This window comes from Dermochelys coriacea, chromosome 1, assembly GCF_009764565.3.
Source record: "Dermochelys coriacea isolate rDerCor1 chromosome 1, rDerCor1.pri.v4, whole genome shotgun sequence".
Lineage (NCBI taxonomy): Eukaryota > Metazoa > Chordata > Testudines > Dermochelyidae > Dermochelys > Dermochelys coriacea.
This window is the reverse complement of record NC_050068.2, coordinates 196928703-196955985: the sequence shown is the minus strand read 5'-3', so window position 1 is coordinate 196955985 and position 27283 is coordinate 196928703. Positions and strand designations below refer to the sequence as shown.

The window sequence follows — 27283 nt, the reverse complement described above, 5'->3', positions numbered from 1 at the left end:
ATTAGAGCACACGCTTTCGTGAGCTACAGCTCGCTTCCTCGGATGCATTTGGTGGAAAAGCTCACGAAAGCTTAGGCTCCGATAAATGTGTTAGTGTCTGGATGCATCATGTAGCTCACGAAAGCTTACGCTCCGATAAATGTGTTAGTCTCTAAGGGGCCACCAGTCCTGCTTTTCTTTTTAAAGAAATCCCAAAGGCCGACAGGGCTGCGCGCAGCGGCAGGGGTCAGCGCTTGGGCTCTGGCCCAGCCTACGCTCGTGGCTCCGGGGCCCCTGACAAGCGCTTGGTGGGGCTGTTGGGGGCCCCTTGCGGGAAGGGCGGACGGAGCCAGGGGCTGTGAAGGAGGCAACGTGGCGGAAAGGGGATGTCCTGCGCAGAACGCCGGTGGATGGGGACGGAGGCACGAAGCCCAGGGGAGGCGACGCCAGGGCGCGTGGGGAGAGGCAGCCGTAGCGAGCCCAGAGGCAGCGTGCGGCCGCCCCATCGGAGACCAGCAGGAGCCGGCGGCGCACTGGGCGGGAGCGAGCTCGCTCCGGTGGGCCCGGGGGCTGCTGAGCGCCGGGGGCCGGGGGGGGCGGTGTAAGAGGGGATAGGTGGGTGCTGGGGCGGCTGACGCGCTTTCCGCAGCCGCCTCCTTCCCAGGGTCAGTCCCGCCTCCGGCCGGCCCCAGCCAATGGTTTTTGTTTGTTTGTCCCCCCCCCCGGGCCGCCCAGGGGCCGTGGAGCGCTGGGAGTCGGGCGGGGCCGGCGCTGGCTGGGACCCTGGGGCCGGTGAGTGAGCGGGGCAGGGGTCCTTGCGGCGGAGGCTCTAGGAAGCCCCCCCACCCCCGGGCGTGCTCGGAGGGGGGAGGTAGAGGTGGTTTCAGGGCTTAGGGGGACTGGGCTAGTGGGGTTCAGGGGGCCTGGTGTTGGCACGGGCGGGCCGTCATGGGGGAGACTGGCTGGTATTGGGGAGACCAGCGCTGGGGTGGCGGGGGCTGGGTGCGTGGCTAGGAGCGGGGTTTAGGAGGGGTGGGGGGACAGTGGGTGAGCTGGTAGGGTGCGTGATGAGGTACCAGGGTGCTGGAGTGAGTGGGGTTTGTGCCGGGCCAGATTCACCTTTTGTGGGCCCCCATGGAGGCAATGGCGCATGGTGCGGGGAGGTCAGCCCCCAGATCGAGGGGCCAGCCGAAGGCAATGGGGCATGGCAAGGGCGGCCCCGCTCTGCCCAGCCCAGTGTGAGGGCACTGTTTACAAACTGGCAGCTGCCAGACGCACAGTGGCCCTGTGATGCCAGCATGCCCCTTCCCCTCGGGGGAACAGGCCCCTGCCACATACCCCCTGCCCGACACCCCTGGACTCCCTCTGACTAGAGCCCCCCTGGGCCCACTATGCCCAGTGCTCCTCCAGAAATGTACAGCACCCCGCGCAACAGCACCGCTGCCCAGCACTCCCCTGCTTACAGCCCCACCACAACTGTCTAGCATAGAACCCCTATATTGCTTCAACCCACACATCTTCCCTGCCCCCTCACAGCCCAGCAAACCCCCCACCCCCAAGACCCCATGTCCTGCCTCCCGGCTGCACTCCCCAGCCCTGCTGGAAGGTGACTGTGTCTGCTGGGCTGAGCAGGCAGCACAGCCAGGTGATCCCAGGGCCAGGAATTGCTCTGTCCCTTCAGGAGTGGTACGATCAGCCAGGCCAAGGCCTGCTCTGGCCGAGCTCCCTCAAGATGCACTTGCCTGGAGGGGCCCAGCCAAGCCCCCCCCACACCGTCTGCCTCCCCAGGCTGAGATTGGCCAGGCTTCTGCACCAGTCCCAGACAGTTCATCTCTGAGGAGACAGGCAGGGCTTCACATGGAGCCAGAGGTGCACTGGGGTCCTGCCAGGGGGCAGTGAGGAGCAGGGGGTGGGGCCAGGGGAGTAGAGGAGCCCCTGGCCAGCAGGCAGGCCAACAGGAGCAAGTGGTAGGCAGGGGGAGGAGCAGGGTCTCGGGGCACAGTGCAAGTGGAGTGGGCCGGGGCCCCTGCTGAGCCTGGGCCCGGCTCCATAGAGCCACTGGTCGTATTGGAAACCTGGCACTGGGTTTGTGGGGTTGGAGTGTGTGTCTAGGGTCCTTCTGGGTCTGTATCCACTTCTGGAGTTCAGCTCTTGCTCAGCTCAGACTTGCCATTTATAAGCCTATGCGTTTTAGCAGGTGCACTTGAGTGCCTGTCAGTTTCATCCCAGTTTCCGCTGCAAGGAGTTTCCAGCTACTGCAGATGTTGAGATTTACTTGCAGCCTCTTGAAGGGTTTTATTCTGTCTGCAAATGAGGAAACCTACCAGCACACAAGATGTATGCAAATCCGCCAGTGTATCCTTATAGCAACAAATGTATATGCTTGCTCCGGGAATGATGAGTGGGATAAAAAAGAAGATGATAAAACTTGAAGGCCTAATTAAATTGGTAGCAGCAGTGGCTCCTTCTTCCAGTTCATACCCACTGCACATATGGACCTTGTCTTTATAAAATGAGATTAGACACGAGCTGAGTCATATTTGTGAAAGCTGTCATGCTTCCCTGAAAAAAAGCTCATTGCAAGGGGCTGCAACCAAAACGTGGGCCCTTCAACGACTGGAAGTGGGTACTTTTTCATCCATCAGAATGTTGGAAATATCCTCTTTTCCATGGTATAATAATGCATTTATTTCTATCCCTCTAATGGCAAAAGATATGGGACCTTAAGCATGTCTTTATGCATAGAAAAGCCATCATTGGCCCAGGGTTGAACGTTAACTGTATTGGACCTCAAATGGTGATAACTTGGGGGGGAGAACAATCTAGTAGGAATTTGTTGGGAGGACGTTTCTCTAGGAGACTTTAAAAAAAAAAAAAAAAAAAAAGTAGTCCTTTGAAGTTTCTCAGGTGGTTGGGATGGAAGAATAAAAGTAGTCCTTTGAAGTTTCTCAGGTGGTTGGGATGGAAGAATACACACAAAGGTGCATGATAAATACATTGAATCATAAATCTCTTATCAGTTTATTGTATGACTATCATTTGTGTGTGCCTGCCATTTCAATTATGCAAGTATGTGTATTATACCTTTTGTATTTTCAAAAAGGTTTCAGGATCAAAGCAATCAAGTATCTCTTTGTTTTGTTTAGAAAATATATAGAAAGCATCCTTCAGGAATGTTGCACAATATTTACTTTTAAACAAACTATGGGGTGTAGCTTGGAGTCTTGTTTGCCCATGTCCATTTAAATTGCTTTTTGTTACTGCACTGAAAGCATGTCAGAATGCAGAGAGCAGGTGCTGTAATTTGATTTAAATATGCAAACCAGATTTTCTTGTTGTTGTAAAAACGGTGCAATTGTTGTATTGTACTGCAGTTGACTTTTGAGCTCTGGTTTTTCAGAATACTGTAAAGATAGTTCTAACAAAGCTGCAGCTTTTTGTATGTTCAGTCATTAAAACTATATTAAATCCTTTTTTTTTTTAAATGGATAGTTTGCCCTGGCAGTCTAGTTCATCAATCAAAAATATAGTGTAATCTCTGTAATCTCATTGGAAAGCAGTTGAAGTATAATCTTGATAGGAGTGCTTGTAAAGCAATTCCATGTGCATTCTATTTTATTATTACAGAATATTACCGATATAATCAGGAATCTTTTACTCTATGTGCATGTAGTGACTTATTTAAAAACCGTAACTGTACCGCTGTTATCCAGTTTAGCATGCAATCTTCAATTTAAGCATCCTTCACTTAAATTTTTAACAAATAGTCTAACTTTTCAATCAAAGTTGATCTAATCATGTAACTCTATAGAGATACTTTATGGTTGTTTATACAAGGAAAATTGCATTGAGCATATTTTATTTTAAGAAGCTAATGTCTTTTGACTCCTTTTTTAATGACTACTCTCTGTTTTCAAGTGTCAAGTTGCACTACAGGAATGGTGAACTTGTATGCAAAAATGACTCCCAAAATTAATCCCAAAGGAGGAAGAATGATGTAAAACTGAGGATGCGTCAGGCTATGAGCAGTTTGTCAACAATTGTGGATAAATTCCTGCTCCTATAACATTTAAAAAAAAATCTAACAACATTAAGGAAGATCTTTACATTTCATAAAAGGTAAGTGTCTATGTTATTTAACCTTAAAAGAACTATTATAAAAGAAACATTCATAGTAATCGGTTATAAAAATAATCCTCCCTGATCTTCAGTGCATCCCTTAAACATCTTTCTATCTTTTTTCATGTACCTATGAATGGATACTGTTTCTCTCGTATCGAAACTTAAAGATGATGCAGCTTAACATGAAAAAAAAATGGTGTGCTTTGTTTCATAAATTTTCAGTTAATGCTAAGACATGAAGTTCTCATTAATACAGATGGCACTTGTCTAATTATCAGCTTTTACAGTTGCCTTTATGTTTGGGGGAAAAACTAACTTGCATCGTTTGTAAGGGGAAATATGTAGGTTCAGATCCTGGACTCTGACAGAGTTGGGGGGAATTTTGTTTGAGAATAGATGAAAGATCGGAGCAGCAGTCTGTCTTGGTCATTCTGTCACGGATTTGCAGAAGACTAGTAATCGTTTGGTGCCCCAATTTGAGATACCTTTAAAGGAGCCTGATTTTCAGAAAGTGCTAAACACCTGCACTGTGCAAATCAGGTCCTATGAAGGTGTCTCAGATTGGGCAACTAGAAATGGAGATAACCTAAGTCACCAGTCACTGCTGAAAATCTTGGCCCCTTCGAGATGGATTGTGGCTGTGGAGTCAACCTACATTATGAGTACACTTTCTATTGTTAGTTACAGGCAAGAGATCATGCAACGCTCTTCCATGGGTGATGCTATTAAGTATAGGTGGCCAAATTTGATTTCATGGTAAGGTCGTGAGTCTAAACACTGAAGGGCGTAACTTAGTAATGTAACCGTGAGTATTGTCTAGGTAAAATAATAGTGCCATAAAAATATATTATCTAGTCTATTTTTCCCTTTCTCCTTGGTTCAATGTTTAGGTATTTCTAATTCAGTGTTAAACCAACACTCTCGAATACATCTAGGGACTTAGTAAAATCCTTGTAAATGCATTCACAGGAAGAGACTAATGAAGTAGAAGTCAACTGAATCTCTTGTGTAATACTGAAACACGATGACATTGGTGCCTGTGGGATATGGAAATCATGTCAGCAACTAACATGGTTGAGAAAGACATAAGTGGACAATGTGGCCCAGTTTCTGTAGACTACAGGTTTTCTGCATGATCCTAGCAGTGTTGGCAATTCTGGTGTTGGTACACAACTTCCATCAGTTTGAGGTGAGTCAAGCAGTTTTCTGTAACAGTCTTCCTGTTTAGCTTATGCTGCTCAGGGGAGAATTCTGCGGGACTGCATGCTGCAGAAAAACTCCCCTTCTCCCTGCAGAATTCCTGTGCTTCCCTGCAGAAAACAGCAGGTAAGCAAAGGGAAACAGTTTTCCGTCCCCCACACAATCATGGGTGCAGTTTTTTGGGTGGGGATTGCCCCCCTAAACAGAAGAGAGCCATATCTCAGATCCACTGACTTTGCAGCTGAATGCCACCTCCTGGGTTCTAGTGCCAGTTGAGCTCCCATTTTGTGTGCTGGGAGCCTTCCTGTTTTCTGTTAAACAGTGAGTGCTGGCTGTGGGGGTGGGGGAAATGAGGTAGTGGGGAAGGAAGGGGGGGTGGAATAGGGCAGGGGGAGGGGAATGTGGGAGTGAAGGGAGAGGCATGGGGCAGTGGGGGAGAGGGATGAGATGAGGAAGAAAAGGGTATAGGGGAATCGTGGGGTGAGCCCGGCATGTGGTGTCTCCTCGGCAGGTGCTGGGGTTCCCCAATTAAGTAGGCCCATCAAACCCTCACCCTGACAAGCCCTATCCGCCTACATCAGGACCCCCTGATCATCCCCCCCTCACCCAGACCCCCACCCCACTGAGCCCCAACCAGCTGCACCTGGACCCCCACCCCATCAAGTCCACTCACCCAGCATCCAGACCTCCCCAATGAGCCCCCAGCACCCAACCCCCCTGCTGAACCCCATCTCCTCACACCCAACCCCCCCTGCTGAGCCCCAGCCACCTACACCTGGATCCCCTGAAGAGTCCCATTGCCCCTGCAGCCAGAATTCCTAATGAGCCCTTGTGAATTCAGATCCCCCACTGAGTTGCCTGCACCCAGATTGCCCCAAACTAAGCCCCTCCATGCTTGGATGCTGCTGGGCTGAGCCTGCCCACCAACACCTGTGCCTGGTGCAGAGGGTCAGGATCCCGGCGTGTTTCTGGGTGAGACCCGGCCCTTGCACTGTGTCAGGGTTGGGTGCAGCCTCACTGTCGAGTCCCTGTACCAGAAGAGGTGGGGGTTTAGGGTGATCTCCCACTTCAGTGCAACCAGTGGCTTGTGCTCCCCACTGCTATGCTGGAGCCACATTTATTTATTGACAAATAAAATTTGTAGAATTTTAAAATATTGTGCGCATAATTTTTATTTTTTTTGGCACAGAATTTTTAAATTTTTGGTGCAGAATTCCCTGAGGAGTAATATTATGTTTTGACTATGGCTTAACAGTAGTTGATATACAATTTCTCTTCCCCAAATCTGTGTTTGGACTAAATAAAACAGGCAAACTATACTTTCACAACCACATTATCCTATAACACTTTAAATAACTGGTTTAATTAACATTATTTCATTTAGTTTACAATACTAACTGAATTACTTTTATGACAGGTTTCAGAGTAGCAGTCGTGTTAGTCTGTATTCGCAAAAAGAAAAGGAGTACTTGTGGCACCTTAGAGACTAACAAATTTATTTGAGCATAAGCTTTCGTGAGCTACAGCTCACTTCATCGGATGCATTGCTTATGCTCAAATAAATTTGTTAGTCTCTAAGGTGCCACAAGTCCACCGTTTTTTTTTTTTTTTTTTTTTTGTGAATTACTTTTATGTATCTACTTCCTGCTGTGGTGCTTTCCTATCTGCCAGCTCTTACTGTTTATCACTTTGCCACTAAGCTCTTCCTGTAGTATCAGCACTTCTGCTTTGACCTTCTGTGTAAATTAGTCCCCACTAAAAGATAATGTCTCCATTTCCTGTTGCACTGCTCATTCTTCATGTTTTATATCTAAGTCTTGTATGTACATTTTCTCTGGCTTTACATGTGCTAACGCTCTCTTATCAGAGTGTTGTCCACCTGTGTGTGTGTGTGTGTGTGTGTGTGATCAGTGCCCCAAAAGGTCCTTGTGTAGCTCATACTAAAATCATATTACCAGTGAAAGTCTGTGTTTTGCTTTGTTCTTGTTTAAGGTAGCTCTTCAAGGTCAATGGAAAGACCAGTGGGACAGTGGTTGGTCTACTCTTCGGTTTACATCCTAATCTCCTTTCATCCAGAATTGCTTCATAATAATGTTTATCAGTTATCTCCAGCAAGTTCAGTCCATCTCATCCCCTCTTTCTCTGATACTCCATTGTTTCATACACAGCTATCTAGATACATTAATTTCACCGAATAGAACTGCTACAACAAAGGGGTTTGTGTGTGTGCGTAAGGGATAGAAAGTATTCATCTTCCAGCAATTTGAAATTTAGGCTTCTGGCGCTGAAGAGAAATGAAATTTTTATATTAAATATCTGTTAGCCGGGTATAATTGGAAATGCTTATTCAACTTTTATTCAGTCTATTGAATATGTAGTACTCTTCTCAAGAAACATAAACTGAACAGTATCTTGCAAAAATGTTTGCTATATTTCTGAAGTGATACGTTCATTTTGTTTTACATCAGAATTTTTGTGTTGCAAACATTTTATTGCTTGCCAGCTTGGTGAATGCTTTTGAGCATCAAATATTGGGACACATTTTGTTACATATGGGGAATAAAAACAGCATCATAAAAAGTTTTTAAAATATTCCAACTTTGAAAGTCAGCACATATTAAGGCTGTCTCTGAGCAGACGCATTTAAAGTTTCTGGCCATGGAGGCTGCACTGCCTTTCATAGTTAAATACTGTGCAGCCTAATCTTGACTTTCAACAAGGCAGATGTCTTCCTGTTTTCATAGATATTTGGATGATTGCATTTGGCAACTTCCGCACAAATGGTTGCAAAAATCAAGAACAAGCCTTTCGGCTTTCATTCTGTGGATTCCGTTGTCTTCTACTAAGCACTGCATATTTGTGTGCAGTGACACACCTTTAAGAAGGGCTCTTAGAAATTAACAAAGTTTCAGTTGATTGTGCTAAAGCCAAATCTTGTTGGGGAGATACACTAACTGCTGTTTCTAAATGCTGAATACATCTAATTCAAGTATTATCTTTAAATGGACACTTAGTACCCAGTTTGACATTGAGTAGGACACCATAGATTTCCTTTGCTGATCTTCACAACTAGTTCTGTTATCTACCAAATAGGAATTTGACATCACAACTGATTTTTACAACATAGTGGGTTAGGCAGACTGTCTCAGGAGCGTCAAGTACCTTTCCTATGGCATTTGCTCTTAGTGAAAACTGGTGATCCTTCTTTGTTTCTTCTTTTTGTTTCCTGTTGCTATCTCTTACCGATTTTTCATTTACAGTAGGATATTGGGATATTCTTGTCTCTGGCAACACATTTAATTTTTTATTACTTGTCCTAGAAATATATGCTCTGACTCTCTTATTTTTGGGGAGTCAAATTCACAAATACATTTTGGGTGGGAGGTATGTTCTCGTATAAATCCCACATTCCCCCAAAAGTTATATGTTGCTATAAAATCACTCCGTCAGATACATTCAAAAGGTTCCGATTCTTTTATTGTCCTTGACTTCTCTAAATGCATCTGCTGCGACATTTTGTTTCTTTTTTGGGGGCATAGCTCTCCAATCAGTTTAGCACAGGTTTATATGTTGATATTCTTCAAATGAATAATGCTCTCAGAAAAGATCTGGTTTGAGAGAGCTTTTAGAGAATCAGAGGTAGTCCAAATGCAGTTTATTCTGGAAGTCTCCTTTCCTACTGATTACTGTTTAACATATGGATGCAGATGCAAACCACTTACTGTTTAATAGTCTAGTGCTAAGAAATGTCACTTCTCTTTGAACTTTCAGCTAGCTTTTTAGCTTCAGTTAAGACCTCGAGCTGCCCATTCAGTGTTTTGATAGACTATTTGCTTCTTAAGGCTGAGCTGCTCCCATATTGAGATCTACGGTTGAGTGCTGCATTATAGTGACAGATGTGATGCGGTTCTTGAAGATAAAACAGAATAAAAGAATAATCTTAATTGTCTTCTGTGGAGCATTAGGTTGTTGCATCAAAGAGGTGACTTGTTTATAGAAAGCAAACAAATATTTACATACCCAATGTTACTTGGACTAACAGAGCCACTTCAGGATTGGTTAGGAATGTCCTTGGGTGCCCCACTATGTGTGGATATCTCCCAATTTTCTGTGTGTGTATCACAGAGGTGGGCAAGGCCCGTGGGACTGTCCTGCCTGGCCCTTGAACTCCCGGCCCCTCCACCACAGTCTCAGCTTGCCGTGCGGACAGCACACCTTGCACCCACCCACATCCCAGACTTTCAGGGGGGCAGTCGGGGGACAGGGATGGTTGGATGGGGCAGAGGTTTGGGGGGAAACAGCGGGGGGGTCCCAGGAGGGGGCGGTGAGGAGACAAGGAGCAGAGCGGGTTGGATGGGTCAGAGGTTCTGAGGGGGGCAGTCGGGGTGGGAGGAGCGGGAAGTGGGAGGGGATGGATAGGGGGCTGGGGCCAGGCTGTTTTGGGAAGCACAGCTTTCCCTACCCAGTCCTCCGTACCGTTTCGCAACCCTGATTGAGCCAAAAAGTTTGCCCACCCCTGGTTTATGAGAACACCTTTTGTAATGCCTTCCTGTTACATACTGCTTTCCTCGATGACCATCTGTGCTTCTCCATCACTTGATGGGTTAGACCAAGTGTTGTATCTGTATGAATTAGATTGTGAAAGTTTTGACACAGGGATTCTGCAATGTGTTCTTTATGAAGTCAAGTTCACCTGGGCATTATATATAAATGAGTAACTAACCTTCCTAAGCTCGTGAGTCCGACTGGAGTTTCTTTAAAAGAAGTGTCCAACAAACCTGAAGTCTAAAAGTAGTGACTTAAAACCCGTGAGGTAAGGCATCCGGGACACTGCATACTAGAGGCTTATGGTGGTCCTGGGTGAACAAGGACAACATGCCTTTCTTCTGTGTTCAGAATTCTCAGCTTTAAAGCATAGTGCACTGATTGTTACCACAGGCTGACTAATGCCAGTATGTGTCTGCAAAACTTAACAAATACCTTGTGTAGTAGTGTTGGCATACAGGAGGCTCAGTTGGCTGTACAGACGGTGCTTGTGTGCTGCAGCTCTTCTTTGTTACAATAGAAATGCCACCTGAATAGTCACACAGCCACCTTAGCAGATGATAACCAAGAGTGTAGGCAGGGCTGAAAGACCTATGTGTAGATCAGGTCACAGTGTTTCTGGTAGGGATTTCTTTCCAGGGATGCTAAAATGACACACTGCAATGTGGCCATACCTAAGCTTAAGGAGTTCCGCTGTCATCCCGTTGATTCAGAGCTGAAATCCCTTTGAAAAATCCAAAATAGGTTCCTCAACCCTATAAGCGGAATGTTTGGTGTGGAATCAGGTTTTATATTTCATGGAGAAAGATATTAAAACAGAGTTTTGTCTTGCCCATTTGGAGATAAATGTCTACTTGGCCTAACTACTTCCAGTGATCTGGAGAATCAAAGCCAGAATATTTACCATACTGCTGGGGCCATTGTACCATTTGGGTTAAATATTGCACCAAGCTATTAATATGATTCTGTCCAAAAGTGTTTCACTTTTTTCAATAAGTGTGCATATCCTTTGGCAACAATTTCTTGTGCAGACTTTTTGGTTTTGTTTGTGCATAGGGAAATAATCATCCAATAGGACTAATGTAATGAAGCAAGTATTTCTTTTATAACACCTAATAATGTGGTAGCTGCTTTAGGTATGTGCAAATCCCTGCCCTGGATGTGCAAAGTGAAACTTAAAGCACGATTAAACAACAATTACTGAAAGGATGAGAATAAAGTACAAAGTTTCTGTTGTCTGGGTCCATAATATTGCAGTGCAGAGTCTAAAACAGTGCTGCTACTTATTTTTCTGCTCCTAGCTTTTAACATCGATCACAGTTCAGGGCAGCGGTGTCCATGTTCCCCCTTTCTGCTCCAGCAAAGGCATTCATTCCCAGGCTTCTAGCACCCCAGCCATCACCTCTCTTGGGCAGAGCAATGTCTATTCCCCCTCCAGACTTGGATTTTTCCAGGCTACACTATTCCTTGCCTACACTGTGAATTGCACAGCAAGTCAGACTGCCTCAGCAGTCCTGCTTTGCCTTCTTCTCAGAGACAGTTATTGCTCACAGTTATGTTACCACACAGCTCTTTCTAAGCAAGCAAATTTATTATTAAGGTAAAAGCACTACAGAGAAAACATATTAAAACAATGAAAGAACCTACATTCATGCTAATAAGCTTACCAGAGATCACTCCCAACTTCAATAAGAACTGTAGCACAGGATCAGTCCTTCCAACAATGAACTCCTAAGATACTTAAACCTAATTCAGTAAGGTTAGTCCAGGAAGTTTTTTTATTAGTTTTTTTATTATTTTTATTAAATTAGGCAAGTCTTTGTGATGTTGTGAAGGTCAACAGTATAACTGGGTTAAGAAAAAAAAATTAGATACATTCATGGAGGATAAGTCTATCATTGGCTATTAGCCCAAATAGTCAGGGATGCAACCCCATGCTCCAGGTGTCCGTAAACCTCTGACTGCCAGAAGCTGGGACTAGACAACAGGATGGATCACTCAATATTGCCTTGTTTTGAAGCATCTGGCATTGGCCACTGTCAGAAGGCTGGATATTGGGCTACATAGACCATTGGTTTGACCCAGTGTGGCCATTCGTGTGTTCTTAAGTCAAGCTGACGGTTCCCAAACATCCAAGACAGCCAACCAGCTCTAGAAGGTTTGTTTTTTTTCTATTGGGTGTTAGCTTTTTAGAATTGTCTTCAACATTTAGAAAAACTTATTTACATAGCTTCAGCCATGTGCTTTGATGTCAGAAATGACCTGTTCCAGTCTAAGCTGGCAGTGAGTAGGCACAAGGTACAAAGGATATGATACTATAAAAATAAGATGACTAAGCTATCGGGTTGGGCATGTTTTGTGCCATATAGTGTCGTCTATATTTTTATGGGGATAAAAATCTCTTGAAGGAAGGAGTAGAGTGTTTACTCTTCTCCACACTTGTTCAGAATTGGTCTCTACTGTTTGGACTCTTTCCCCCCATTGCGATGTGTTGCTTTTAATGTTATAGTGACGAATGCTGGTTTGCAACAATGAGACATCCAGGTATGTTAAGATGTGCTAAGAATTATAACTGAAACAGAATTATGGGCATTAGAACAGAGCTGAAGTTTCATCTGCTTGGAAGCATACTGAAATTTTAAAAGTGAATTTAAATTTTAAATTTTTCAAACTTTTCTATTCAGCCCTGTATTGGGTGCTTACCTGAGTAGTCAATACAGGTTTTCATTTGTACATGAGAGGGTTACTCCCACACTGTAATTCTTCCCCACCAACCCTTCCTCAAAGGCTCCACAGGAGGTCAACTAATCCGTCCTCCAAGTAGCATATGTCTCAGGGCCTTTCGATGCAGCTTTGGGTCATTTATTCATGGAAACTGTAAAGCAACTTGTTGCCTTCACAGTGCTGTCATTGTTGGCCAGTTTTTGGAGAGTTTAGCACCTGAAATTAACCATGAGGGTAATCCAGAAAGTCACTAACCTTTTAAGACTGTCTCCCAGACCACTGATGATAGGACATAGAACATTTCACCTCTGTGTTTCCAGTTTGAATCCATCTTTGGTCAGTGGAAGCCAACAGCTGTTGCTATCTGATGGCTTTCTGGTTGTGTGGGTGAAAATTGATCTCAGTCCAACTGTCAGTGGAAGGTGATCACATCACAAAAGATGTCCCAGCTGACACTAACTCGCTTTGCACTGGTACATTTGTTGGTACATTTATTGGTAAACATGGCAGAGACCAGACACTGAAAGGGCATGGTATCTTCTGACTTTGAAAAGTGTACCCTCCAAGATAGTACTGTGGCACGCTAGTGGGGCAGTGTGAGGAAGTTTGCAATGCCTGTATAATGCCTGTTGTGTGGATAAGTATAGGACTTCCCAGGGCTGCACACTGCCAGCACTACATTGAGACTAAAAAAAACCCTCTGCTAATGACTTGGTGTATTCCACGCATTCTTATTCTTAAAAATATCTAGTACCCAGCAGCACATAAGCACCTCTAAGAGCATAAAGACACAATCTCTGCTTGGAATAGTTGAAAATTTAAATAATGATAGTGTGGGGAGACATATGGGGAATGGATGAATAAAGATACAAAACAATGTCATGTGCTACCATGTCATGTAGAGGATTGTGTTACATTAGAACTTCACTAATTCAAATTACTGGGAAATCCACTGTATTACTGAATCTTGTGAATTATAGGGCAAGCAAACAAAAACCTTTGGTTTGTTTTAGTAAAAAAAAATCTTTCTATTGTATCTCATCTCTTTTTAGATACTGTAGATTGTTTTTTTTTTTAGAAACCTTATAACGTAGAATAATATATTTTATAAAGTATCAGAGGGGTAGCCATGTTAGTCTGTATTCACAAAAACAGTGAGGAGTCTGGTGGCACTTTAAAGACTAACAGATTTATTTGGGCATAAACTTTTGTGGGTAAAAACCCACTTCAGATATTTTTGTAAAGTTGATGAGGCATTAGTAAGTAAAGTAAAGAGAGGTTTCAGAGTAGCAGCCGTGTTAGTCTGTATTCGCAAAAAGAAAAGGAGTACTTGTGGCACCTTAGAGACTAACAAATTTATTAGAGCATAAGCTTTCGTGAGCTACAGCTCACTTCATCCGATGAAGTGAGCTGTAGCTCACGAAAGCTTATGCTCTAATAAATTTGTTAGTCTCTAAGGTGCCACAAGTACTCCTTTTCTTTTTTTAAAGTAAAGAGATCTCACATGAAGTCTTCACCAAGAAGTAAGAAGAGTTTCCCTATTTTGTGTATCAATTAGCGAGGTTCTGTCACATACAGGAAAATATCTCCATAACCCCTGGCTTCATGCATGTTTGAACTGAGGACTGAAGTTGGAGGGTGTACTTGGCAAGTAGAAGCCACCATGAATTCTCTGGTGTCTTAATGTTTTTCCTAAAACTTATTTTTGGGAATACTTTCAGTTTGCTGAAATTCCAGCAATTTCCTTGGCCCTGGTCTACGCTAGGGGGGAGGGGAGGGTTCGATCTAAGATACTCAACTTTAACTACGCAAATAGCGTAGCTGAAGTTGGTGTATCTTGGGTCGACTTACCTTGCCGTGAGGATGGCAGCAAGTCCACCGCTACCACTCCCCCATCAACTCCTCTTCCGCCTCTCATATGCTGGAGTTCCGGAGTCAACGGGGAGCGCGTTCAGGAATTGATTTATAGCGTCTAGATGAGATGCGATAAATCGATCCCCAATATTTGGATCACCACCCCCGCTGATCCAGCTGGTAGTGAAGACCTGCCCTAGAGATTTCCCTCTTTGTTAGCCTGATTTAGCACTTAAACCTTCCTAACTTTCTTAAATCTCCTTCAATTTCATGGAACACTTGATCTATGCTACTTTTTCCCCCTACAATGTTTTGTTTACTGATTTAGAGCTTTAGCAGCATGTGAAATCATAGTCTGTCCTGATGAATGCTTTTTGGGTCTTGTCACTCACTATTCTACTTGTGTAACCACTAACCAGTTCATGCGTTCAGTGGTGTCTTTCAATCATTTTTTGAATTTCTGTAACTTCTTTTAATTCTTGACTTTAAAGAACGAGTTGCATTTTTACACAAGGATGATGAAAAGTAATGTGGGGTGACTAGACAAATACAGCATGATCGCCAAAGGCAGTGGGCAGTCTAAAAAGCATGTAAACGTGCAGGATCAGTTTTTTCTCTGGAGTAATGTAACCAACTTCCCTTGCTTCATGTTGGTGATAAATTTGGCCCTTAGTTTTAAAATAAAACATTAGATAACCTTTCTTTCTTAAGCAAAGGAAGCCTTATAATGATTACTTTGCTGCATGGATGTTCAAAATGTAACCATAAAATCTTTGGGCCTAATTTTCAGAGCCTTTGTGTAAATGAAAAATCAGGCACCTAGTTTCTCGGAAATCCTAGGGTGAATATAATCATCTTCTGTGTTTCTGTGAAACTAAGATATTTAATCACCACCTACACTACCCAAAACAAAGCACAGTTTTTATGGCTTTATATCCTGACAAAACATTGGTCACTTGTAATGTTAATAGCCTATTTCCTAACAGTCCTCTTCCTTTGCAGCACTTGGATCACAACACGGTCTCGGGGTTAAATTGGATAATAGAGACCGGTGACCAGCAGTCTTCATCGCCAACAACTAAAGCAACCCGAAAGCACTACTGTGATTATGAACATCAAACTTTGTCCAAAAGAGAACAAGCTGAGGAGGAATCCTTATTTGCTGCTATACAGTGGCCAAACCCCCCTTTAGGTAAAATCCCATTTATAAGAAGCACTGATCCTGCCCACAGCAATTTTGTGATTTTGAATTCCCATGTGCGTTTCAAGGTGGGAGATCAGTTAGAGGTGCTTGTCCACATGAAGGATTTTCAAGGCAAACCAAAACAGTATGGTGGAGACTACATACAGGCAAGAATTCACTCTCCTCTGCTGAAAGCTGGAGCAACGGGAAGGGTTGTAGATGATCAGAATGGGTTTTACAAAGTCTTTTTCACTCTACTTTGGCCAGGGGATGTCAGAGTATCTGTGTCTCTGGTCCATCCTAGTGAAGGAATACAAGTCTTGCAGCGCTTACGGGAAGAAAGACCAGACAGAGTCTTCTTTAAAAGCTTATTCAGGTCTGGTAGTACTTCAGAAACCACTGTATGCAATGTATGTTTGCCTGGAGAGCTTCCTGTCTGTAACTTCTCAGACCTCTTCACTGGTGAGCCATGGTTCTGCTACAAGCCAAGAAAACTGTCCTGTGCCAGCAGAATCAACCATGCCAAGGGAGGATATCAAAAGGGCCTTCTGACACCTTCTGAGAGTCTCTTTTTCCAAACGTATGTATGTTTGTAAATATATGCATAAGCGCACACTTTTTTTAATGGTCCTTAAGTTATATCTGTGTCTTTATGTTGACAAGATCAAGCAACAAGTTAGTTGTAATGTTGATGAAAGGTGCTGGACTGAAATTCCTGGAGATCAAAATCTTCTCTTTATTAGCAGAAACATACTGCTTAAGTAGTAGTAGCAGCGAAAGTTTTCCTCATGCTGCTCAGCCCGCATGCTTCAGTCTTAAACTGAAGAAACTAAGAGAGAGGTAGTGGAGTCTCTGTGCCCTGAAGTCAGTACTAGGCTTGTCTGCTCACACTGATGAGTGTTACTGCCACTGATGGTGGTTGGTTTTTTTTTGTTTTGTTTTTTGTTATTGCTCCATTTATTTCAGTCATAATTTCAGTTTATGTTCATAACTCTTAATATGCAATTTGGTACATGCATTACATAAGAATATTGATGATCTGTGTTGTTAGTGTTCATATGATACCTCACAAGGCATATTTTGTACAAAAATTATTTCAAAAGTGTGTGACTACAAGGGTGATTTCAGTCACAGTAATTTTTTCTTAGAAAATCAGGATGTTGTTGCTAAATTGATTTGCCTGCTGTGCCCTTCACTCCTTCTCAATCACCATGGCCTGAAATGACAGAAAATGGGTGCATGATAGCCTTCAATTATGAATTATTCCTATAGTAGAACTGGAGGTCACTGTGTAGCATCTATGGCTCTGCCTTCCCAATACAAGAATGTGTAGGTCTCAGCCAGGAAAAGCCCATCATGGCTTAAGGACTCCATGGAATCTATGAGGTAGCTCCCCTAGTGACTTGTACAGACTTCTAATTGCCTGAAGTGATGTACCCTGCTGGCTTTGTGCAAGTAAAAATGGGTTTATAAAGTAAAATCTAATATCCTAGGACTACCAAAATGTTAAATCTTTGGCTAAGTGGGATTAAGAGAGTTGTCTCAAGGAGATTAATACGTACTGATTGGAGCTCTAGAAAGTAGAGTGCGTCTTAGAAATAAAAAATGTATCACATATACAGTGTGTGCACACAAGTAAGGAGAAACTGATGCTAAAAAATGAACTTGAAATATCCAGCATTGCTTTATTACATTTATATTTTTCTTACTGTTCTTCAAGTGATGTGAATATCAAAGTGCCAGTACTTCCCAGTGGCTCTGATTCAGTGACTGTAGAACCCTTAGGATTTACAGGTAAAGTGTGTTTTTAAATATCATTGTTTTATAAATCATAGTGAAATCAACAGAAAGGGAAACAGGCATGATTAAATAATACTGGAGACTTTGTTTTCTCAGCTATTTGGCAAAAATATTTTTTTTAATTTATGCATTGAATACAATTAGATGGTAAAGCTCTTTTTTAAAAAAACTATTTATTTAGGAAGTATTAACAGGTGTACAAATCCTTGCCATGTAAATAGAAACTAAACAACTTACAACAGTGAGCTTTTGTTTAAAGAGGCGTTGTCTAGGAATGGAATCATCAGTTGATTGTACACTTTTCTGTCACAAAAAGAAAAGGAGTACTTTAGAGACTAACAAATTTATTTGAGCATAAGTTTTCATGTCACAAACTCTCTCTTACTCCTGGGGGAATTCTGCACCACTGCACATGTTCATATTTAATGTGCTGCGCATATTTTAATTCCCATCCATTCCTCCTCTCTCCCCTGCCCCCATACTTTCTGCCAGAAAGTTGCTGCAGTTCCACCTTTTGCCCACCAGAGGGTACTATGACGCTTGAACAGAGTAGCCACTCTCCTGCCTGCTAGGGAGAAGAGAGAGCCTGCAGTGCTTTCTTCACAGCACCTGTCGGGCCAGGTCAGGAGATGGGGGATATGGAGACAGACAGCGTAGAGCTGCTGGGGGTTACAGACAGGCTCATAAGGTCTAGTGGGGGAGGACAGACTGAGGCACCTCCTGTGGGGCTGAAGCCCCAAGATCTCCCTCCCTGCAGGCAGAAGGTCCCCCAAACAGGCTGATAGGCAGAGAATGGGGAAGGGGGGGCGGAGGGCTCTGAGAGCTGCACTCTAACTGTAAAAGAGCTGCATGTGGCTCACGAGCTGCGGTTTGGCCACCCCCGTTATATGTTCACTGCACAGCTCCCACTGACTTCAGTTGCAAATACTCAGACCCAGGGTCTCAAGCTGGGCACTAGAAAATGAGGAACACACAGTTAGTGACCACTTGTGAAAAATTTGGTTTAGGTGATACGATGAGCATCAAATTGGACCTCTGTGGCAAAGGCAGGGTTAGAAGCCTCCAGGGCAGTATAAAACTGACTCAATCGTTAGACCATCCTTCTCTTCCTGCAATTCCTTGCTTCGTTTGCTATGCATCTTCCAACTTCGGCAATGAATGAAGGAATTGTCACACTGTCCGGAGTGGCTCACGACTGTGAGTGCCAACCTCAGGGCAGACTGTCAAGAAGCAGGGCAAAACCCCCAGTCTGATTGTATGTTCTATAATTAATGTCTCCAACGCATTAACAAGTATGAACTCCTAAAGCAGTATAATGACAGGTTTCAGAGTAGGAGCCGTGTTCGTCTGTATTCGCAAAAAGAAAAGGAGTACTTGTGGCACCTTGAGACTAACAAATTTATTTGAGCATAAGCTTTCGTGAGCTACAGCTCGCTTCATCGGATGCATTCAGTGGAAGATACAGTGGGGAGATTTATATATTCACCTGCACATCTACCAATGTGATATATGCCATCATGTGCCAGCAATGCCCCTCTACCATGTACATTGGTCAAACTGGACAGTCTCTAGGTAAAAGAATAAATGGACACAAATCAGATGTCAAGAATTATAACATTCAAAAACTAGTTGGAGAACACTTCAGTCTCTTTGGTCACTTGATTACAGACCTAAAAGTTGCAATTCTTCAACAAAAAAACTTCAAAAACAGACTCCAATGAGAGACTGCTGAATTGGAATTAATTTGCAAACTGGCTATAATTAACTTAGGCTTGAATAGACACTGGGAGTGGATGGGTCATTACACAAAGTAAAACTATTTCCCCATGTTTATTTTCCCCCCTCCACCCCCCACTGTTCCTCAGAGGTTCTTGTCAACTGCTGGAAATGGCCAACCTTGATTATCACTACAAAAGGTCCCCCCCCACCCCACTCTCCTGCTGGTAATAGCTCACCTTAAGTGATCTCTCTTGTTACAGTCTGTATGGTAACACCCATTGTTTCATGTTCTCTATGTATATAAATCTCCCCACTTTATCTTCCACTGAATGCATCCGATGAAGCGAGCTGTAGCTTATGCTTATGCTCAAATAAATTTGTTAGTCTCTAAGGTGCCACAAGTCCTCCTTTTCTTTATAGCACTATAACAGTCCTACCATGGTGTCACAGACTGTCCCCTTGGGCATTCCAGTCTATTTTGGCACACAGGCAAGCTGGAATTTTGTGATTGATGGTCGCTTACACCAAAAATCAAATCAGTAATCTGTTTACTCCTGGTCCCAAAGGACCAGTCGTTTACCTAAGCTCAGCTGTATTTAGATTGTAAGCCAAGGACAACACTTGTAGCCACCCCGTAATAAACTCACCAAAGGCTTATTACTAGGGAAAAACATATGAGAGTTATTTACAAGATTAAAGCGGATAAATTTACACATACAAATGAGTTAATCTTAGATTTCAAAAGATAATAGAAACTTCTCTAATAAGCAAACTCTGTGTCCTTTTGGGCTAACCCAAGCTAAACACTTGAGGACTCCTTGCTTAAGCTTAGAAATCCTCACCCCTCAGAGTTCAAGCAGTTTAGGAATAACAATTTCTCCTTAACAGGCATTTTTATTTCCTTCCTCCAGCATTCAAGCTGTGATGGGATGTGGGCTTGTGCATGTACCCTCTTCATGGGTGTGGGGAAGCAAGCTACAAAGTCTTTTATTTGGCTGATGTCTGTAGACCATCTTTTGTCAGGGAGAAGATAACACCTCTTGTGGTGAACTAGCATTTCAAACTTGGCAGTGCTCCTCCTCTGACTAATTGTAGGAGAGCGCTCTTGCTGAGAAAGTGCTGTTCACACCAGCACTTTTCGTGAGTAATGCTTTTGTTGTTTGCGGGGTGTTTTTTAACACACCTGAACAACAAAAGTTTTGCCGACTAAGTTCCGGCAAACAAAGCCTAAGCAAACATTTTTATAGTTAGAGAGCCAACATTTCAATATTACTTTATAACATGCAGATATTACAATTAATTGTAATACATGCAGCATCCTACACTCTCACACAGGTAAACCAGGTTGGTTTCCACCTATATGTTTGTCGGTATTCAGTGACACCTAGGGGCCTAGATATGAGATGGATCCTATAGACCACATCTTCCTTCACTATACAACCTTGATTCATCTGGAAGTATAGTTCATCTTGTGTGCTGACTGAGGCAGGGGTCCTGTGGAAAGAATACTATGTGATCATGTAATTAAAGACGGCAACATAATGCATGCATACATGAGGTCTGAATTAACGTTGCCCTTGCAACTTTAAGGTCGCATGGGCAACTTTACCTTTGGTATTTCCTAACTTTTGAGTGCTTGACTTTGCAACTGAAATGTTGTTTTAACAGTTTTTATATGTAACGTCCTAGTTTTTTGGAAAAAACAAACTGAAAAAACAGTACTATCATGTGGCGTAATATTGACACCCACATGGGTCCTCAAGGGTTGGAACCTTATGTCCACTGCAGAAGTGACCTCTGCCACTTAAGCTAATGGAGTAACTGACAGCAATATTAGGTTGTCATCCTTTATATGGGCCAGCCATGAAGGTGCTTTGAAGTGAAAGGCAATGAATGAAGGAATGAATATGTGATCCAATCTGAAACCTCAGGTACCAGGTTGCAGCACTTCTCAAATTTGGTGTGGCTGGCCAGTAATCTGGGCCCGCTCCTTAGCTGTGTCCCTGCCAGCCACTAGAGGGGGATGAGAGAGCAAGTCTTTGCCCAGTGGGTTTCACAGGTGTTTGCTAACAGCGGAGAAATGGTGAGACAAGGGAATCTTTTGTTCTATTCCACTCTGGAGGGGAGTGTGCTGTAGTGGGCACAGACCTTTCTTCCCTTGTTCCCCCCCCTCCAACCTTGACCCTGTTTGCTCCTGTTCCCTTCAGTCTCTTCTTGCCCCAGTCCCAGGCTCCTTGCCCAGCCAATTCCAATCTGTCACTCCTTCCCAATCCTAGCAGCTCCTTGTCCCAGTCTCCCCGTCCTCTTTGTATTTGAGTTAGGCTGCTTCCTTCTCCATGCTAACTGGGAGCCAGCAGGGGGACCTCTGAGATCACAGGAGAGACAGGTTCCTGCCCTCGGTTCTGATGCTTGGTACCACAGCAGTCCACAACAGCTGGGAGGAGCAATTGCAGCTCCATCCCTGCAACCCCAGGATGGGGCATGCTCAGCGAGGAATGGTATCTTGGGAAAATTTAGCTGCCAAACTCAAACAAGTCTCTACTGCACATGTGCAAATTTGAGATTTTTTCAAAGGCTTATAACTTGACCAATTTTGGTCTGATGATTTTTCATGACACATCCCTGACAGATAACCCCCCTCATCCAGATTTCAGTTCCTTTCTCTAAAGCCTGGAGATTCTAGAGCTTATCAACTAAATGATTGTAAGATTTTTTATTTTTTTTAAACCTGGGGGAAACTATTCTTCTCAGAAATAGCTGAACCATTTTTGCTGAAACATTTTAAAAAAAATTCAGCCTCAAGCAGACAGCTTGCATGGAATGTTTCAGCCTGAACCGTTAAAGGATGGCAAAGTTGCAAGGAACTTACAATGGGGCCTTTTAATGTGAAATATGCTTAAGTAACCTTAACTGTAGGTGAAGCTGGTAGAGATGCCTATAACGGTCTTTTGTTGCAGAAGGAGGAAAAAATGTGTTAGACTGGGGTGTTTAATCAGTTTGCTTTGTCTTGCTGCTTTGCGTTAGGATAAGGGTTGATGCTTTTTCTCGGTTGGATATACTTCCATGAAAATTATAGAGATTATTTTTGTAATTGTGTATTAATTTGGAATCATTTTCTTCTTCCAGAATCAGCCAATGTGGACAGATCTCAAGGCCCAGATATTTTCCCTTTGGGTTACTATTACCAAGACGAGTGGAGGCCAAGAACACGTTGGATCCGTCATTTTAACAAGACAGCTGATATAAGCAAATGCTTACAAGGAAAAGTAGTCCACTTGTTTGGAGATTCTACAATAAGACAGTGGTTTGAATATCTGACCACATTTGTTCCAGGTTGGTTATTTTTTTGCTTTGTGCTGATTGCTTTCAAAAAGTCTTTACGTCTCTCGCTCCATAATGATTTTATATCCTACTATCAAAATCATGGAAGAAGTAAAGAGGGATGGACGGCAAATGGATTTTCAATAAATAGTCATTGACAGGATGAGTCATCCAAATTCCTTAGTAAAGATTGGAAATATATGGGGCCAAATCCCAGTGAACAAATATATATGCAATGCACCAGAGGTAGGCAAACTATGACCCGCAGGCCAGATGTGCCTGCCCAGCCCCGGAGCTTCTGGCCCGGGAGGCTAGCCCCCGGCCCCTCCCCTGCTGTCCTCCCTCCCCCACAGCCACGCTGCCGCGTGGGCAGCACTCTAGGCGGCGGGGCTGCCTGCTCATGCAGAGCAGCATGGCAGTGTGTCTGGCTGCAGCTGGGCGGTGCAACAGCCAGATATGCTGCTTTGAGTGGCATGGTAAGGGGGCCAGGGGTTTGGATAAGGGGCAGGAGGTCCCGGGGGGCAGTCGGGGATGGAGCGGTCAGGGGACTGAGAACAGGGGGCAGTCGTATGGGGCAGAAGTTTTTGGGGGGGGGCAGTCGGGACAGGGAGCCGGAGGGGTTAGATGGGGGTGGTTAGGGGAGGGGTCCCGGGAGGGGGCGGTCAGGGGACAAGGAGCAGGAGGGTTGCATGGGTCAGGGGTTTTGAGGGGGGCAGGCAGGGGGCAGGAAGTGGGAGGGGGAGGATAGGGGGCAGGGCCAGGCTGTTTGGGGATGTGGCCCTTCGGCCAAAAAGTTTGCCTATTCCTACAATACATCCTCAAAACTGGCACTGTGGAGTGTGTTCTGCTTACGTCTATCAAGACCATTTCTATTACTTTGAGATAAGTGAGCATGTTAATATACAACCACCAGGGGGCATGATGTAGCTTGTATAAGACGTGGTAGCAATTGCAATGTCCCAGTAATGTAACTTTTTCAATTATTGTGGGTCAGTGTTGGACTCTTTCTTCTTTCATTTCACTCAAAATTTTGATCTTCCTTATGAGATGGCATAATTTAACAGCCAGTAATTGAATTAACCATCATAACTGCATAAAGGAATCAATTTTATTTAGATAAAGGGTAGAAATCATTTTAACAGTTGACTTCGCTCCTTAAGTGCTAATTAAATTAAATGGAGGTTAAAAGTTGGCAGAGAAGGCTTTCTGCTGGCACTTTATATGGCAGGGTATTTATGATGGAAGGAATTTGCTCAGAAAATCCCTTTTATTTGTAAGGTGGTGGGGGGGGGAAAACACTTTATCTGAAGTCAATCAAAGATATAGCTTTTCATTGATTAGCATTTCATCTTTAGAGAGATGCCAGTCTTAGTGGGTATATGTTTCGGTGCTCAGGTAGCAAACACTGGAGTTCAGAAAGTGTACCATGTGCTTATTCATTTGGGTTTTTTTTAACTGCATTTAGTATTCTATTCAAACACCAGAACTTCCATACTGTCCAAATTATTTATGGATAGTAAAAGATAGCAGGTGAGGAAACATTATTCTTCTTGTGTTTCAGATCTAGTGGAATTTAACCTTGGGAGTCCTAAAAACGTAGGTCCTTTCATGTCCGTGGACCTGAAGCACAATGTCCTGCTGAAGTTCCGCTGTCATGGGCCACCCATTCGCTTTACCACTGTCTTCAGTAGCGAGCTACGCTACATTGCCAATGAGCTGAATGGCATTGTAGGTGGAAGAAACACCGTGATAGCCATAACCGTATGGTCCCACTTCAGTACCTTCCCTGTAGAGGTGTACATCCGGAGATTGAGGAACATTCGCAGGTCCATAATTCAACTGTTAGATCGCAGCCCCAAAACTCTGGTGGTCATCAGAACAGCCAATGTTCAGGAGCTTGGGCCAGAAGTGAGTCTCTTCAACAGTGACTGGTATTCCTTTCAGCTTGACATAATCATGAGGAAGATGTTCTCAGGAATTGCTGTGTTCTTTGTGGACGCCTGGGAGATGTCTCTGGCCCATTACTTGCCACACAACTTGCATCCACAGGACGTCATTGTTAAGAATCAGATAGATGCATTCCTGTCTTTCGTTTGTCCTTCAGAAACTTAGCACAATTGGTGGAGAGGAGCCCCATGATAGATAGATAGATAGTGTTTTGCTGTATCATAACCAAGTCATTCTCTCTGAGCTATAAAATGAAACTACAGGCAAACTGTATGGTTCCTGTTCCCACAAGTGATCTCAGTTGCTTGGCCATGAAGACAGATGACTGTGAATGGCAGTAAGGAGGAATAGACTAATTCTGACCACTTTTATATCTTCCTGTAGGGATGGTTTCTCTTGACCTTGTAATTTGTCTCAGATTACTAGGGTGGTCCTTAAATCAAAACTACAAGACTCACTACAGAAGTACTTAAATTATTAGCTTTATTAATTGTCTGTCTGCACTGCATGATTATTCATACAGAACTGATTCAGTTACCAAAGTCCTTTCTTACTATCCAGAGTACTGTGTGAAACCTGGGAAGGATTGTTTGGGAACCGCTTTTTCTTTGGTTGTTCCAAAGTTGTATTTGGTATCTGGAATAACCAAAGATGTTTCATATTGTCCTTCTTTGATTGAAGTAATCTGGGGATACCTCTTTCAAAGTCCTAATCGGGAATCTAAATGGGATGTCCTAAAACCTCTGGATCAGTCCAGGAAGCACAACCTAAAAAGCCTGCAGAATCATCAGAATATTTATTGGATGTGTCGGCATTGATGTTAATCACCCATTCACAATGTTTACAGAATGGCTTCTAAAGAATACAAATAGCCAGCACCAGTTGTAGGTAGTTTCTTCTTCAGCAGCAACAACAAAATTGCGATAACTCATTGGAATGTTTCCTTACAAAAATGTTTTCTCCTCTGTTGTGTGCTCGCTCTGTTTTAGCACTTCACTGCTGCTTATGAGATCCGGCTTCTGTTTATATTAAGGAATATATTTGTTTTGAGGGGTAGGAACACACAGAATTACATGGACTTCACAAACAGATACAGTGGGAGGAAGAGTCAAATTTTGAGCCTACAATTCTTGACAGTGTCATTATAAATTCTTGCTCTGACTGATCTTTGTTCTTCCACTTCTACGTTGGGCATTTTTTGCACCATTTTCATAGCTGCCAAATCTGCCAGCTTCAAATACCTTCAGTGTTGCCCTGTGTACTTGGTAAATCCCACCTGAATTTCCAATGATAAGCTGAAAATTTATTGCTGAGTGGCCCTTTTAGAGAAGGGCTTAATGAGATTTGCACATTGTGCTTTCTGTTTTGACTGGACCTGGTTACAGTGTAAGTCACACTTTGATTTATTGGCTTGATGAAGTTCAATTCCCAGATTAAACACTAACGATGCGATCTTCAGAAGGCTGCTCCCATTGAAACCAATGGAAATTCTACCATTGACTTCAGTGGGAACAGAGCATTGCCATCTTTCTCTTTTTGTAGTCCTTCTGCTTCTCTGCCAAAGTCTTGCTCCCCTGTCACTGTGCAACAGGTGTGAGCAGAGTCCTAAATTTGTTTTGTTTTTTTCCCCAATTTTAAAAGTTCTAGCCTTCCCATTGGCTCTTTTGGTCAGGTGCCCACTCCCTTTCCTTTACCTGGGGGACTTTTTAACCCTTCACAAGTAAAGCAAGTAGAGAACAGTTACCAGGAGGGATTTTACAGCTAAGTGGCTGGCTGGGTGTCCATCAAAGGGAGCTACCGCCCCCCCCCCTTCATTTATCACAAATGTATACACATGTACCGTAACCATTGAATTGTCAGATAACTGACCTACACCATGGCAGCTTAACTTGAGCCTTTGTTGGTGTGGTTATTTCTCTTGCATCAGACATAAGTATGTGCAAACCAGCACATCTCCCCTTTGCAAGATGTTGTGGTGACACAGATAGTTTTGGTTTGGGAGCAACAGTAATAGAAAAACTAAATCCCTTTATGGGTCCAGTATGCAATTGTTCCTATTTTAGCAGTTTCAAAAAGGGGTGAAAGACTGCCACAAGGGGTATTTTTGCTTTTAAAAATCTAATTGAAATTGGTTTCAATCACATTTATGACCAACTTCTTTTAGGTCATGAATTTTAAAATAAGAAAGTTGCCAGTTTACTCAAGTTAAGGACCAATATTTCATTATTTTGGGAATGGGGATTGACAGGAAAGAAAAAAAACTGGAGTTTCCAGTGTTCAGCATTTTTAACAATGGTCACACTATACTTCTAAATCAGTAAAATTTTATTGCAATGCTGTTTTCATCTCTATTTGTCAGTGATCTCACCTGTTGTATATTGACGTAGCTATAGCAGTGGTGGGCAGATTTTTTGGGCTGAGGGCCATATCTGGGTGGGGAAATGGTATGCAGGGTCGGGGCAGGGGGTTGGGGTGTGGGAGAGGGTGCAGCGTGCAGGAACGGGCTCAGGGCAAGGGATTGGGGAAGAGGAGGGGTGTGAGGTATATGAGGGGGCTCAGAGAAGGGGGTTGAAGCGCAGGAGGGGTGCAGAGTGCAGGAGGGGGCTCCAGGCAGGGATGTAGGAGAGGTGCGGACTGCAGGAGGGAGCTCAGGGGGTTGGCGTACAGGAGCGGTGCGGGGTGTGGCAGGGGGCTCAGGGCAGGGAGTTGGGATGCACAGGAGTGCAGCAGGGCGCTCAGGGTTGGGGTGCAGGAGGGGTGTGACGTGAAGGCAGGGAGTTGGGGGGGTGGGGTGCGGTGCAAGAGGAGTTCAGGCTCCAGCCCAGCCCTGCCGCTTACCTAAAGCGGTGCCAGGGTGGCAGCAGCACGCGCTGGGGCAGGCTCCCTGCC

At 43.8% G+C, this 27283-nt stretch overlaps 1 protein-coding gene across 6 annotated transcripts; it reads left to right on the top strand.

The window, feature by feature from the left end:
• The first annotated feature begins 561 nt into the window (after positions 1-561).
• Positions 562-26732, top strand: NXPE3 (neurexophilin and PC-esterase domain family member 3). Of its 6 annotated transcripts, XM_043510984.1 has the most exons (8): positions 632-771; positions 3898-4098; positions 5071-5290; positions 15427-15616; positions 16058-16187; positions 17328-17401; positions 22253-22459; positions 24009-26732. In XM_043510984.1, exons 3-8 carry the CDS (start codon positions 5198-5200, stop codon positions 24557-24559), a joined length of 1245 nt encoding a protein of 414 aa, XP_043366919.1. In that variant the 5' UTR covers positions 632-771; positions 3898-4098; positions 5071-5197; the 3' UTR covers positions 24560-26732. The 6 variants fall into 6 exon arrangements, with proteins under 6 accessions (XP_038235790.1, XP_038235750.1, XP_043366919.1 ...); XM_038379862.2 differs by having other exon boundaries at positions 562-771; positions 3964-4098; positions 15427-16187; XM_038379822.2 differs by having other exon boundaries at positions 562-771; positions 15427-16187.
• The last annotated feature ends 551 nt before the right edge of the window (positions 26733-27283 follow it).

Excerpts from the sequence above, each read along its gene's own strand:
- NXPE3 (XM_038379862.2), top strand. The coding sequence starts at position 5,198 with ATGTGGCCCAGTTTCTGTAGACTACAGGTTTTCTGCATGATCCTAGCA. Across the intron at positions 5,291-15,426 it reads ACAACTTCCATCAGTTTGAG|CACTTGGATCACAACACGGT; the intron begins GTGAGTCAAGCA and ends CTTCCTTTGCAG. Across the intron at positions 22,460-24,008 it reads TCTGACCACATTTGTTCCAG|ATCTAGTGGAATTTAACCTT; the intron begins GTTGGTTATTTT and ends CTTGTGTTTCAG.